The sequence below is a fragment of the Onychomys torridus genome, chromosome 18 (genome assembly GCF_903995425.1).
Source record: "Onychomys torridus chromosome 18, mOncTor1.1, whole genome shotgun sequence".
In the NCBI taxonomy this organism is placed as follows: domain Eukaryota; kingdom Metazoa; phylum Chordata; class Mammalia; order Rodentia; family Cricetidae; genus Onychomys; species Onychomys torridus.
Genome location: NC_050460.1, coordinates 32,790,212 through 32,805,261, shown reverse-complemented (window position 1 = coordinate 32,805,261; position 15,050 = coordinate 32,790,212). Strand labels below are relative to the sequence as shown.

The 15,050-nt window shown below is 44.6% G+C and overlaps 1 protein-coding gene across 1 annotated transcript; it reads left to right on the top strand.

Moving 5' to 3' along the window:
* Window positions 1-8,523: 8,523 nt before the first annotated feature.
* Window positions 8,524-14,710, top strand: Lyg1 (lysozyme g1). The gene is made up of 5 exons (XM_036167267.1): window positions 8,524-8,566; window positions 11,035-11,139; window positions 11,844-12,037; window positions 14,281-14,413; window positions 14,592-14,710. Exons 1-5 carry the CDS (start codon window positions 8,524-8,526, stop codon window positions 14,708-14,710), a joined length of 594 nt encoding a protein of 197 aa, XP_036023160.1.
* Window positions 14,711-15,050: the final 340 nt, after the last annotated feature.

Here is a 15,050-nt window from a genome sequence, read left to right as displayed (position 1 = left end):
AGGCTGTGGGAAAATGCAGAACCCAGCCAAAGGCCAGAGTCAGAAGACCCAGTTCCTTGAAGACACAAACTCACACAGAGTAGAAGATTCTGGGTTCCTGAAGTAAGACAAAGATAAAAAAGGTAGGTGGGAAGCCCGCCCCACCCCAATCTGGTCCTGGGCTGAGATGAGAATATCTTGACCTATTTCCAGCTTTCTCATCTAAGTGCAGGTAAAGCATACTTCTTTCAAGCTCCTTTTAAGGTAGTTTCTTGGTGTGTAGCCCAAGTGAGCCAAAACTTCCCTTCCCTCCCCTCCTCTGCCCTCCCCTCCCTCTCCTTTCTGTCTTTCCTTCTTCCCTTCCCTTCCCTTCCCTTCCCTTCCCTTCCCTTCCCTTCCTTCCTCTCCCCTCCTCTCCTCTCCCCTTCCCTTCCTCAACGTGCTGCCACATGGAACCATTCCTTTTTCTACCTTACCTTGCCTTCTCTTCTCTCTCCTCACCTCTCCTCTCCTTTCTTCTCCCTTCCTCTCTTCTCTGCTCCTCCACTCTACTCTGCCCTCTCTCTTTCTTTCATTCACTTTTGAGATAAGGCCTCACTATGTTCCCAGGCTGCCTTTGAACGTCTGGGCTCAAGCCACACTCCTGGTGTCTCCTTTCCAGTAACAGGGACTACAGTGCAGGTCACTAAGCCTGGCTACATTTTCTTTTCTACACCCACTTCCACACCTTAGACACCTCCCTTTGTCTAGGGACAAAAGAAATGGCCAAGAACAAACATGAGGACACAGATGAGCATCATTTCTGTGGAGCTGTTGCCAGGCAACATGCTGGCTGCTGACCAGAGAAACATTTCCAGGACGCCAGCATGCCCTTGGTGCAGATGATGTGGTGTCTTTGTAGATGGGCCAGGGAATTCCTACATTTCCCCACACTGTAATAAAAAATTTCATTGCTTGCATGTCCCAGTTGCTGCTTCTGAACAGAACAGAGACAAGTCCCTTGGTCCTTTGGGAAGGCAGGGATATGGTTTTCAGTGAGGTACAGGATTTGCCCTTTTGTTTTTTGGCCCCAAGTTTGCCAATAGCAAGTAAGAACCGTGGATTCTCATATTTCATTCTCAAATTTAAGATTTCAGGAATGCCAGGGTGTTCGAGTCTACAGCCATCCTCATAGTGCCCCAGCCTGTGTGTGGCCTTGTCATCTGTCCCCAATAGCTTCCTCTGTCAACCTGGCATAGCCTAGAGTAATGTGAGAAACTCTCAATTGAGGGATTATCCTGAGGAGATCAGCTTGTGGCTATATCTGTGAGGGATTATCTTGGTTGATGATTACCATGAGAGGGCCCAGGGGCTAGCTAGCCACGGTGGGCAGCGCCATCCCTAGGCAGATGGGCTATCTAGGAAAGGTTGCTGAGCTTAGGTTGGGGGACAAGCCAGAGATCTAGCTGGTGATCATTGTTCCTCTGTGGTTTCTATTCTGGTTCCTTCCTTTGGTCAGTGTTTTGTCGCAGCAACAGAATGAAAGCAGGGAAACTAGAGGTCCTGAGATCCTACAGAACATTTTTAAAAAGTCCTCTTTATTGTTATTGTTACCGTGGATTATGGGCCCAGACAATATCTCTATTGGCTTGTTCTAATAAAGCAATAGTTGTCTAAAGTGGGTAGAATATAGGGAACAGGGCCATACCAATTTAGACAACATAGCACTGATATGGATATCTGGCATGGGCCAAGATGGCTAACCCTGAACATGGGGGGCTATGAATCAGAAAATAAAAGGCTGGCACTCAATGTCTAGGGAACCCAAAAGTAAACACTAGTGTATCTGTAATATAGCGGTTTCTGTAAGAATGCCACTTTTGTATCTGTATAAAAATGGCCTGAGCCAGGTGTGGTGGCACACACCTTTAATCCCAGCACTTGGGAGGCAGAGGTAGGCAGATCTTTGAAGTTCGAGGCCAGCCTGGTCTACAAAGCACGTTCCAGGACATCCAGGACTTTTACACAGAGCAACTCTGCCTTGAAACACCGAAACAAAAAGGAAAAGAAAAGAAAAGAAAAGAAAAAGAAAAAAAATGGCCTTGAGGTCAGAGACCTTCCCCTTCTCCATTCTGCCTGTTTCCACCTCCCTGTAGGCCTGTGTGCTAGACTTCATGTTGATATGTGCCTGGGTGTCTGTCTGCTTAACAGCCTGTGTGCTGGTGGATAAAGTCTGTCTCACTTACCTATGGTTCCTCATGTTCTCTCCAATCTCTCAGCCTTCTGTGGTCTGTCTCTTGTTCTGGTATTTGAGCTTAGACCTCGAACTGCCTCAGCCATGGACAGGGACTCCTCAAAATCTGAGCTGGGGATGTTGACTTGTAAACTCCTCAGCAAGAAGCTCTACTCATCCCCTCTACAGACTTCCCTCCTCACTCCCTTCCTCTCTTCCTCTCTTCCCTCTTCCAGCTTTCTCTTGCTCTTCTCCTTCCTCCATTTCCCCCATCTCTTTCTCCATTCCTTCCGTTCTTGCTCCCTTTCCTGACACCACACCAATAAAGGGGTGTGAATAAAGACAGATGTTGGACCTGAATGTGCCATCATGAACCTGCAATTAGGATTTGTCTTCTGAGGTGTGGTAAAGAACTAATTGGTTGATGGGTGCAGAATGCCAGGACATTCTTAAATAAATCCCTATATGAGTTCAAAGTATTTGTAATTATTATGATTATTACTATAATTTATGAGATTTAGCTGTAAATCTTATAATAAGATGAGGTCAACACTTTTAAAAAGAGGAAGCAGCATGAGACCCTATATAAAGTGCCGTGTGCTCACTGACTCTAAGAGGAGCTGACTGAAGACAGGTGAGTGTGAAACCGACCCTGGGCTTGTCCCAAGCTTATTTAGAATGCAAACTCCAGCATATGCTAATCGATTGATAATGATTGTGTTTCTGCTTCTGAGTAAATAAGATAGAATCAAATGAAATTTTAAAACTTTACAAGAAAACCCCAAGTTTTAGAAATGTGAGATGATAGAATAATTATTTCCTACTTAATTACAGTCATTATACCAATTTCTATTTCTTTCCATGCATGTGCAGGGCTTCTTCTGAATATGTGCACACGCACACGACCAAGAACAGGGGGCAAAAGTAGATGTTCTTTTAACAATACCCGTAATAGTGGGGCCATATAGAAAGACGGGGAAAATTATGGGTCATTGATAGGGAAACCAGATCCTCACTTTGGAACCCAGATGAGGTCTCTCACCAACAGAGTAGCAAGAACTTCATCACAATCAACAGCTTTGCTCCCTTACCAGCTCTAAAACCATGGTTTTATAGAAATCACACCAGAGACTTCATTTCCAGGGAAAGCTGTCCTGAATGCCTTGGGGTAACCCTAGTGGCTCCTGGCTTCACCTCATCAGATTATAATTCCATTCAAGGCATCTCCAGAGCTGCTTTATAAGCTCATTTATCAGAAGATAGAGGAAAGGGGGGGTTGCTAACCACCTTCTAAGATATAAGTTGAGAGTCACCAAAGTGGCATATATGGCTAACCATAAGACCCCTACTTGGAACTCTTCCTTGAGGAACCTATACCCATACCTGGGATATGTCTTAATTTTTTTTTTCTTTTTTGGTTTTTTGAGACAGAGTTTCTCTCTATAGCCTTGACTATCCTGAAACTCTCTCTGTAGATCAGGCTGGCCTTGAACTCACAGAGATCTACCTGCCTCTGCCTCCCGAATGCTGGGATCAAAGGCATGTGCCACCACCATCTGGATGTGTCTTAATTTTTGCTATTCTCTCTCCACACTTAGGTATGTCTTGTTTTCTTCCTAAGTGCCCCTCTCTCCTAACCCTATGATTAGAGTCTATAGTAAAATATTTTCATTAAAATCAGCAACTCTACATCATATTGTCTAGTCCTGAAATTCTTCTCTGTCAAAGTCATAAATCCTGGGTTTGCCTGAGTTGAGGTCCCTAAAAAATTAAAGGACCTCCTTGGGCTGCTGAGGGTGAGATAGCAGAGCTGTGTGTCTGTCCTCTCCCTGCTGACAATAGATCAATTTGAATGTCTCTTTCATTTTTTAAAACCAAAGAACTAAAGCATTGGTACTTGCTGATAGTAAGCCTCTCTTCTTTTGTGCTCAATCTTGCTGATGAAACACTGACCCAGACATCACAAGTGTGTGTGTGGGCAAGGTCCTGCTTTTTCTGCAAACTGTGAAATAGATAAGGCCAGTGTATCTAACACCGTGGTTCTCAACCTTCCTAATGCTGTGACCCTTTATACAGTTCCTCACGGTGTGGTGACCCCCAACTATAAAATTATTTTCGTTGCTACTTCATAACTGTAATTTTGCTACTGTTATGAATTGTAATGTAAATATCTGTGTTTTCTGATGGTTTTAGGCAATCGCTGTGGAAGGGTCATTCGACAAACCCCCAAAGGGGTTGTGACCCACAGTTAAGAACCACTGATCTAACAGTTTAAGTCTTGGTTATCAGAGTTAAAAGATGGACATAGTTTAAGAGTCTATGATAGAGGAATCCAGGATCTTTTTGATTAGCTATCCAGAAGGGAACACTCCTCAACTCACACAAGGGCAATGGTCTTTTCATCTTCTTTCTTAACTCTGACAAAATGAGAAAGAGCAAGAACAGAGATACACAGACAGAAGCCCCTTTCAGACAGTCCCCACAGTAAAGGAAGTGTTTGCAGACCTGCCAACTAGGAGAGAAGAGACTTTCTCAAACCTTCTAAGGTTTCCTGGCCGGTGCTCACAGCTCATAATCCAACATCAACAAAACATGTGATTGTGGACCATGGAAAAATGCAATCTGTGAACAGGAACAGTTTAAAACATACATGAGCACACACCTGCTATCCCAGCACTGGGGAAGGTGAAGCAGGAGGAGGATGTCCAGTTCCAGGTCAGCCAACTGGACATGATAGATCACATCTGTAACCTCTGTACTCAGTAGGCAGAGGTGGGAACACTGCAGATGTGAAGTCAGCCTGGGCTAGATGGCAAGTTCTAGGTCAGGCTATGAAGCCCAATCTCAAAACACGAACAAGCAAAGATCTGTAATGTTGTCGCTTTATATTGTGCTCTAAAAAGTAGGTTTTTATTTCTCTAGGAATGCAACCCTGGTGGCAGAAGCACTTTATGTTTATGACTGTCATTGCTACTGTCATTTTAATTTAAGGACCATTGGGGCAAAGTAGTCTGTAAGACAATGGGTCTTTACCATGTGTGAGACGTGAAAAGAATAGAACACAGGGAGGGGTGTGAGTGAGAAAGGATGCTGCTGGGATGGTCCATCTGCCTACCTGGGGGAGGTGGATGGAGAGGTGGGTTGGCAACAAAGCAAGGGCATCAACCAAGCTTGTAGTGAGAGACCATGCCTAATGTGGTACATGGCACAGTTCGCAGTTCCTCCAGGATCAAATGGGCCACACTCATCTCTCGGACACCAGGGTGTTGATGCAGCACATTGCTGAGCTGGCTGGAGAGCCCCAAGGTCATGACTTGCTATCCTTTCAAGGTTAAGGTGAAGATCCATGGCATTCATGGAAAAGGATTGGGACTTCCTCTTTAAGGATTATACGTCTGGTCCCCAATTGTTAAGAGCTGAGGAAGAAATGCCAGTCCTTCACAAGTGAATACAGCGCTTTGGAAATTACAGGGTGCCCAGTCAGGAAAAGACAAGTAGAAGAAAATGTCCTGACAGAGGCCACAAAGAATGTCAACTAACCCCCAAGGGTTGTCTGATTGTCTTTCCAAAGGTGGCCTGTTGCCGAAGCTTGATGCTCCCTTGCTGCCTTGACATTTTAGCTCTTTATATTGATTGGGAGGGCAGTGTCATAGTAGATATTGTGAGTGATATCAGGGCATCACACTCACCTTGGCTGACATTTCCAAAATGGCTTTGAGGGTGGGGAATGGTCAGGGTGGCTTTGAGGGTGGGGAATGGTCAGGGTCGTAGCAAATGAGTCATAGGTAACCAATGGACACTCCTTGAAGAGCACACCCTGAGATGCCTCAGCTTTTAAATATAGAGTACTTTTTGACACCTGGACAAACTGGGCCATGAAATCTGAGTCACTCTGCATGCTGTTTATGAATGGACTGCCTTGTCTAGCCGCACAAGAAGTCCATTGTCACTTTTTCTCTGAACCTAATACAACTGAAAATAATTGTCTTGCACATGTAACTGCAGGGACACCAGAAAGTGACTTCATATTGTTAAGTAACTGGTGCACGCGTTCACATAGATTCTGCCCAGTGCTTGCTCAATGCAGATGTTTAGTTCCATTTGTGGAAAATGGGGTAACTCTCATATTGCAATGAAAACTATGTCTTTCCTCTTGGGTTTCCAATAGGAAGCACCTTCCTTTGCTGGGAAATCAACAAAAACAATTGAAATGTTGTTCCGAGGTCAGCATTTGAGTAAGAGCAGGGCTGTTTTTCTAAAGAACCTTTCCATAAAGCTGATAAGATACCTCTATAAAGCCGATGGCTAATCTTGGTAATCTGCTTAACCCACCTAGGAAGAGGGAGCCTCCACTAAAGAAGATGTGAGAAACTCAGTCCCGCAGATTGCCCTGCGGGCGTGTCTGGGGCAGGGGCATTTTCCTGATTAAAGATGGATGTGAGAGGTCCAGCCCACTATGGGCACTGCCAGCCCTAGGCAGGTGGTCCTGGTCTGTGTGAGAAAGACAGCTGAATGTGAACTTGAGGGCAAGCCAGTAAGCACTGTGCCTGCAAGGTTTCTGCTTCAAGTTCATGCCATTCCGGAGTTCTGCCCTGTTTGAGTTCCTGTCCCCAATGTCCCTTAGTGATGGACTTAAAGCTGCAACATGAAATACATGCCCCTCCTTTTTTTTTTTTCCAAATCAATTTTGGTCTTGGCGTTTGCCACAGCAACAGAGGCAAACTAGGAGAAAGGGCATGTTTTTGTGAGACTATGAACATTCTTTTTGTACCTGAGCTCTTTCTCCAGTTCTTTTTTTTAATAATTAATTTAATTTAATGTGCATTGGTGTGAAGGTGTCAGATCTCCTAGAATGGGAGTTACAGACAGTTGTGAGCTGCCACATGGGTGCTGGGAATCGAACCCAGGCCCTCTGGAAGAACAGCCAGTGCTCCTAACCCCTATGCCATCTCTCCAGCCTCTCTTTCTCCAGTTCTTTTCAGAGATTCATTTCCTCTCTTACATCCACTCCTCAGAGACCAGAAAGCTGAGTACATGGTTTCTGTTGAGGGAAGAAATCTGAATACTCCTGCAGGTGCAGCTAACTTTCCAAGTTCCTAAACATTTCTGGTCACTTGAACACGACATTTTTCTACGAAGCCAAGGGAAATCAAACAGACCATTTCAATGCTGTAGGAAACATAAGCAGGAAGCATGGCTTGCTGTATGGCCACATGCTTTGTCAATTTGTCAAGATGGAAATTGTGTTACTTCCTGAATGCCTCTCCATCTGGGAACATCTCTTCCCGGGTGTTTGGGAGAACCCATCTATAGGAATAAACCTAAAAGAGGGATTGGGGTGTAATTTAGTAGAGAGGATTTACCTAGCATGTAGGAGGGTGTGGATTCTGTCCCCACAACCAAATAAATGATTAGATGAGACACACACACACACACACACACACACACACACACACACACACAGAGAGAGAGAGAGGGGGGGGATTCAAAATGTTAGGTCCCCAGGCTCTGATGACCAGGGGAGATGATGGGAAGCACCTATAATGGGTGGGGTTTGTGACTTTTGTGTAGTGTGGTAGTCGGAGGGAATCATGACTGCTTGTACATGGTGGCATGGAAGTTTCTGGAAGAACTGGTTGGGGTGAGGAAGAGAGTCATCATGGCAGCACATGCTTGAAGGTCCTCACTACTGGTTCTCTAGCTGAGTGAGCACCTCGTGACTCCAACCCTGGGGCCCTGCCCGTGACCTACTTTCCTGGGGCCTGTCTGTCCACCCTCCCTGGGTTCTGACCCAGGAGTGCCACAAAAAGATACCGAGGAACAAATTTCAAGGGACCCCAGGGGATCTGGGATTCCCCGGAATGGGGACCAGAGCAATAGGGCAAGTCTTCCCTACCTTCTTTCATCCAAAGCAAAGAATCAGGGTATATTCTATGGCACTGATAAAGGGGTGTCCTTTTCTCCAACCTGAAGAGAAAAGTGCCCAATTCACGGAAACCATCATTGCAAAATTCTGCTTTTCATTTCAGATTTGGATAATGTAAATTGCTTTTCCGCATCCTGAGTTGGGTCATGGTGTTTCTCAGTGCTGAAAATCAAAGTATCTCAGCATTCCCACGAATCAGTTAAAAGGCTAAATGATGCACCTGTCCAAAGTTTGCTTCTCCATTATGATCCCAATCACTCATTTTCTACTTTGGATGTGGGGAACCCATTCCATTCACAACCCCCATAGAAATAATGTGCTGTTATGACAATGATTGACGTTTCATACCTTTAAACTAATTTTGAATTTAAAAGCATTTCAGGTGCCATAGAACCAGCTACTCAACATGTCTCCACTGTGGCTGCTCCTGGGCCTCCTGGCCTTGACTGGTAAGTGTGTTTCATTTTTCCCAAATAACTTGGAAGTGGGCAGAAAAAAAAAAAGCACAGAAAGGCAATGCTACACCTTCCATTTATGTAGCTACAGGGAAAGCATTATTTTTCTCCTAAGATGTCTGATAAATCCTGGAATTAGGAGTAACTACTGAGAAGCAACCTGCCCCAAGAGTCCCATAAAAGGATGAGGGTTTCCTATAATTCATGTGCACTTGCAACAACATTGCTTGAAACCAGGCTTTAAATTAATATTCACCATTGTAACTGCTCATTGCTGCTATAAAACCTCTTATACTGTGTTAGTTACTTTACTCGTTATTGAGACAAAAGGGATTTGAGGAAAGAAGGGCTAAATTTGAGATTATAGTCCATCACGGCGGGGAAATCATGGCAGTGGGGACTTGAGGTGGTTGGTCACATAACATCTATCATCAGGGAGTGGAGAGAGATGGATGCCGGTACTCAGTTCATTTTCTCCTTTTTATTCAGTCCAGGACAGCAGTCCATGAAAGGGTACCGCCCACATTTAAGATAGGTCTTCCCAGCTCAATTACTCTAGATAATCCCTCACCCACCTATGAGGGATTTTCGTCCATGGTAACTGTGAATCTCCATCAACATGACAATAAAGATCAATCATCAAACACCATAATACTGAATTTGTTTAGAGACTATGTATTTCCAAAGAGCGATGGAGGTGGTTGCCATATGACTACCATAATTCAAGGAGAAAAGTAGCCCTAAGAGAATCCAGATGTGATGGAGCCAAGGGGCACAGAGTCACAGTCTTTAATTTTAACTTTGGTTCTAATGTTGATTGTAGCTAGGGCAAAAAGTAGAAGTATTTGTTGCTTTTTATTTGAAATATTTATTTATTCACTATTTATTATATATGTGCAATTCTTTCAACCAATATGTGAAAGCTCCTACAAGGTGCAAAGCATTGAGAATATAAGTAACTGCAGAATAGTGTAGTGTGGTTAGGGAAAGATCAGCGAACGAGAGAGCAAGGACACAATCAACTGCCACGTTAGGGGCATTTGTCAACAATCATGAAAACAGAAATGCACTGGCTGAGACATTAGTAAGGACAGCTGCTTAATTTTTTGCTATGAATATATTCACAAATCACCAGATCTTTCCACAAATAACATTTCTCTCAGATTAACTCATCCACATCTATGGAGTAGAAAAGCATCTGCTCTAAAACACTAGTATTTTCAGATGTCAATGCCATGAAGCTGTTATAAAAACACAACCTGGTGATGGAGAGATGACTGGGCAGTTAAAAGCACTTAATGCTCTTGCAGAGGACCTGGGTTTAGCACCCACCTGGCAGCTCACAAACCTGTAGCTCCAGTTCCAGGGGCTCTGACCCCCTCTTCTGGCTTCCTTAGGCTCCTGCTTGCATGTGATGCATATAAACTCATGCACATACACACATATAAAAAACACAGAATCTTAAAATGCATTATGTACACATGCAGGACTCATATGATGACATGCCATAGATAGAATTCCCAAGAACTGACAGTCACTGAGTGAATAATATAACTTACTTTACTCAAAGAATAAAATCTACTCTGCAAGTACTGTCTTGAGCCTAGGGACAGGACGCCACTGGTAAAAGTACTTGCCAGGCAAGTACGAGGGTGTAAGTTTGATCCTCACCTATGTAAAATTCAAGGCATAGTGGTTTGGATTACACTGGGTGGCCAAGACAAGAGGGATCCTGGACTTGGCTGCTCATTGCACCCTTGTAATCCCAGTATTTTGGAGGTTGGCACAGGAGATCCAGGAGTTCAAGATAATTCTTGGTTATAAGGTGGCTAATCTGGGCTGCATGAAGCCTGTTTCAAAAAACATTAGTCAATAGTCAAGTAATTAATGAAAGCAATGCCTCACATTCAGTGATGACTAGAATACCACAGATCTCTTGGGAGACAGACACAAGACAGAAAAGAAAGATGTAAAAGAGGGAACCTCATATAGAGACTGGATCCTGTGACTCATCTGCACACAGTCTCTTTGCAACCTTTGCCCCTTGCCCAGAATGCTCTGGGAGAAGCTGAAGTCAACCCTGGTCCCTGTTTATAGACCATACCTTCACTTGGGGTCTGGGTGGAGATGCCAGGAAGACTCTAGCTTTAAAATACATGTTTTAATATACATGTTTTAATACATGCAAACATGAATATCTCACCAGACTAGTGTGCTACGTGACAGCCCTTGAACTTTCCAGAGAAGGAACTGCTCCAACAGTTCCTTGTGTCTGCAGGAAAGGAGGTGAGAACTGAAAATCAAAGCAGTGTTGTGAGGCTACTACCTAGATTCCAAAAGAGGTTGAAGTGTAGGTGGTGCTCTAGCTCTCACTGATTTTATTCAAGAGTTGTTTTTATTGATGTAATTCATTCACAGCCTTCTAGCTCAGTACCCGAGGCTGAATCTTTCTCAATCTGCAGGCTCCTCTGAAAGCAGCAATTGGGGATGCTATGGAAACATCCGAACCCTGAACACCCCAGGAGCATCTTGCGTGATTGGAAGACGGCATGGCCTGCCTTACTGCGGTAGTTAACAGTCTCTGTGTCTACAATTTCCTCTTGAGTCCTACTGTTTCTCATGGTCCTATACTAAGGGGTGGAAGGAAAGAGCACTCATCATGGAGTCCAAAGCCGTTTTGGACTTAAACAAGTCACATAGTTTTTCAAGTCCCTCCTGGAGTTAGATAACCATCTTTACGGAAGTTTTTTGCAAACTCTATATCATGGGGAGAGTGCTTCTTGAACTGTAGAAGAAACTAGTACTGAGGCTATCCCATGTAAATCGGCAACATTTTCTTATCAATAGTTTATATGATTTATTGGCACTACACAGGAGTAGAAAGCTGGGCAGTTGTGACCAAAATTGTCCAGGGGTCTTGCCAAAAACTTACTGAAGGGTTAGGGGACTTTTCCTTTCACACAGTGACCTGTTGCAGTGGTATGATGCAGTTTATTGAGAAACCTTCTCTGGGGTCCTTAGGATTGTACCAGTGGTGCCTACAGAATTGTCATGGAAGGGACCAAGATTAGCTCACGGCTACTGGTGGCCACAGAGATCTCTAACATCAGGAGATGCATGGGGTGTTGACTCTGCTTCACAGGAAAAAAAATCTTAAAATATGAGGTCAGGAAATGACTACTAGGGATTTAGATTTGGGATTTTCAGTCACAGACCTAAGTCTAAGCCTAAATCACCCTCAGCCACATACTTCCTTTTGTGTTTGCTCTAGGAGTCCGTGCCTCTGAAAAGCTGGCTGAAATAGACAGGCCATATCTTCTGAGATATCAACCCACAATGAAAATTGTTGGCCGGAAATACTGTATGGATCCTGCAGTGATCGCTGGTGTCTTGTCAAGGGAGTCTCAAGGTGGCAATTTTGTGGTCGACATGGGCAACATGGGTAATGGAATCGGGGTGATACAGGTAATGCTCCATCAGTCAAGGTGACTTGATGCTGGGGAAATGGCTCAGCGGGCAAAGCACTTCCTGGAAAAGCATGAAAACCTAAGTTCAGGTCTCCAACACCCATTCAGAAAGCCAGCCATGGTGGTATGTGCCTGTAATCTCAATGCTGTGTTCTCAAAGTGGAGGCAGGTGGATTCCTGGTGCTCATTAGCCAGCCAGAGGAATCAGTGAGCTCCACGTTCAGTAAGAGATTGAAGAAGGTATTTAATGTTGATCTCTGGCCTCCACAGGCATACTTACACACATGCACATCCCCCCACATGCACTCCATGTGAATATGCGCACGTGTACACACACAAGTATACACATACACATACATGTACATACACACACACACATACACATGCATACACAGAGAGAGAGAGAGAGAGACAGAAACAGACAGACAGACGACAGACAGACAGGGAATGTGGCCCTTCTGCTTTGTGACACAGCTCCAAGGGAACTCGATTATGGTTTCACTGCAGATGGCACAGTGGCGCAGAATAAATAGTGAATGAACGGTACCGCCTGGGGTTTGTGAGGGCCTCGGCAACTCTGGTACCATTTCCACTGCATTTGGAGCCACACTTTCTCTTCAGAGTGAATATTGCTGTATTGCCAGGACCCATCACCCAGGACACACCACCCGAGATACACTACTCTGGGGCTCCCCATGAGGCACTAGTCCATGAGAAAGATCACAAGTGGCATCTTTGTTCTGTAGTCTTTGTGTGACCTTGAATGGGTCGTTTTACTTCACTGGGCCTGTTGCTCTACCTATAGAATCCCATTTTGCTCTTGGCAGTGCTGGGGGGTAAACTTTGTGTGTCCTAAGCCGGTGCTCTACTGCCGATCTCTACTCCAGCCCCTAAATGCCATTCCAATAGAATTATAAAGAGTCAATGGAATAATGTAAAACAAACAAAACAAACAAACAAACAAAAAAACCCAACTACCAGCTATGTCTGGTAGGTTCTCAAAAATATTACATTCTCCTCTCCTCGTCTTCTTTCTATATAACTCTCAGTTCTGAGGGTTGAGTTTTTTTCTTGCACTGATTGGACCCAATATCACTCATCAGAGTTTTGGGGGTACTGAGCCACTGTTGGGGACCAGGGTAAAAATGAGAATGGAGCTTCCTGTTGCTTTTCTGTTGACAAACATGTGTGCAGTGTGTCATTTTCAAGCTTTTAGGATAATTCACTCTGTAATGATCTTGGAATTGGTTTCTCTTGACTACTTGTAATAAACTTCAATTAAGAAGTACCTTCTGGCCGGGCAGTGGTGGTGCACGCCTTTAATCCCAGCACTTAGGAGGCAGATAGGTGAATCTCTGAGTTTGAGGCCAGCGTGGTCTATAGAGTGAGTTCTAGGACAGCCAGTGCTACACAGAGAAACCCTGTCTAGGAAAAAAAAAAAGTACCCTCTGATACCGTATCTCATTTTGACTTATGGATATGTTCAATAATCTGATGAGACGGGGCAGTGAGCCACCAATGAGGAAACAGGACCCACAGAGGAGTCCCTGTTGTCAGTTACTCTGGCAAAGAGAGCACTTGGCCCAAGGACGCCTTGTGCCCTTAGAAATGGTGCCATCTATTCCCGTCTTCCCTTGCTTTTCTCTTTTGTAAAATCTGTTCCTTGGGGGAAGGATCAGTCCATGTCCTTTGAGATGAAATAAGAATCCTCTAAATTCAGTCCTTTCTCCTCGATCCAATGAGATCCCTGTGAAAATGGTGACCTACGGCATCCAAGAAGGTTTCGAGTCACTTCCAGACATTCTGATCACCTGCAGGGGGGCCTGAAGCACAGGCAGGATCCCTTCCTTCTTCGTTTGGAGTTGAGGGTTGCAGCATGGAGGAAGGGCATGCACTGGGTTCTGCATGCATTAACCGCTTTGGCCTCTGACTTGACCCGCTGCAGTGGGGTAACGGGGAAATGACTGCTTGCCCTCCTCAGCCTAAATCCTGTAGTTTATTTTTGTCTGTGGTGGTGACACCATTTTGCATTCCCGTCAACAGTGCACAGGATTCCAACTTTTCCACATCCTTGACATTTGCCTTAAGTGTTTCAGACAGTAATTCTAAGTCCTAGATGCATGTAGCGTCTCCCCTTAACCTCCGGGGAGATGGGGAGTGGAAGAACAGAAGGGAGAAGAAAGAGTAGCCCCTTCAGCTGAGGATGCTCACCAGGCTTTTCCTCTGCCTCCCTCCCTCTAGGACCCAAGCTTCTACCCTCCCACATCTTGGAAGAGTGATTCCTGGGTTTCCCAGAAAACTGAGATCCTGACATCTAAAATCAAAGAAGTCCAGGCAAGGTTTCCTAGCTGGACCCCCGACCAGTACCTGAGAGGTATGTGTTCCACTGTTGGCCAGCTGTTTCATGGCCTGGAACCAAAAGATAAATGTTTATCTCTAAATAAAAACCAGACTTCTCAGGCCACAGCTGCCTTGAGCTGGGAGAGGGAATCTGAGGTCACTGTTGAGTGCCCTCAAGCTGGGTGAGGACTAACTGGTCACATGACTTTCAGGTGGACTCTGTGCCTACAGTAAGGGTCCAACCTTTGTCCGAAGCAACCAGGATCTAAACTGTGACTTCTGCAATGATGTCCTTGCACGAGCCAAATACTTCAAGAACCACGGCTTCTAGCACCTCGGATGAAGCTCAGGTTCTACTGATGTACAGGAGACTCTTCTATTCCACCAATTTGGCTAGTGGGTGGAGATTGCAACCTCAAATCTGAGTTGGGTTTGAAAGCTGTCAAAATATCATGAATCATATTAAAGGAAAAGTCGTTACCTGCATTATAGACTGTGTCTTTTTAAAACATGTCCCCAGGTATGAGCTCTAATACAGATATCTGTGAGATGAGTCCTACCTCTCAAGGAATCCAATGGCCAAGTTCAGCAAATAAAGCTCAGGAAATGTAGATTACAAGTCAATTACACTTAAGCACTGAGTCTGGGGGAGTGTTGGGACTTGAACACAG

What these genes read in the sequence shown, in the direction of transcription:
- Lyg1 (XM_036167267.1), top strand. Translation starts at nt 8,524, where the DNA reads ATGTCTCCACTGTGGCTGCTCCTGGGCCTCCTGGCCTTGACTG. An exon ending in GCATGGCCTGCCTTACTGCG is followed by an intron (nt 11,140 to 11,843) that starts GTAGTTAACAGT and finishes TGTTTGCTCTAG; the next exon opens with GAGTCCGTGCCTCTGAAAAG. An exon ending in ATGGAATCGGGGTGATACAG is followed by an intron (nt 12,038 to 14,280) that starts GTAATGCTCCAT and finishes CCCTCCCTCTAG; the next exon opens with GACCCAAGCTTCTACCCTCC.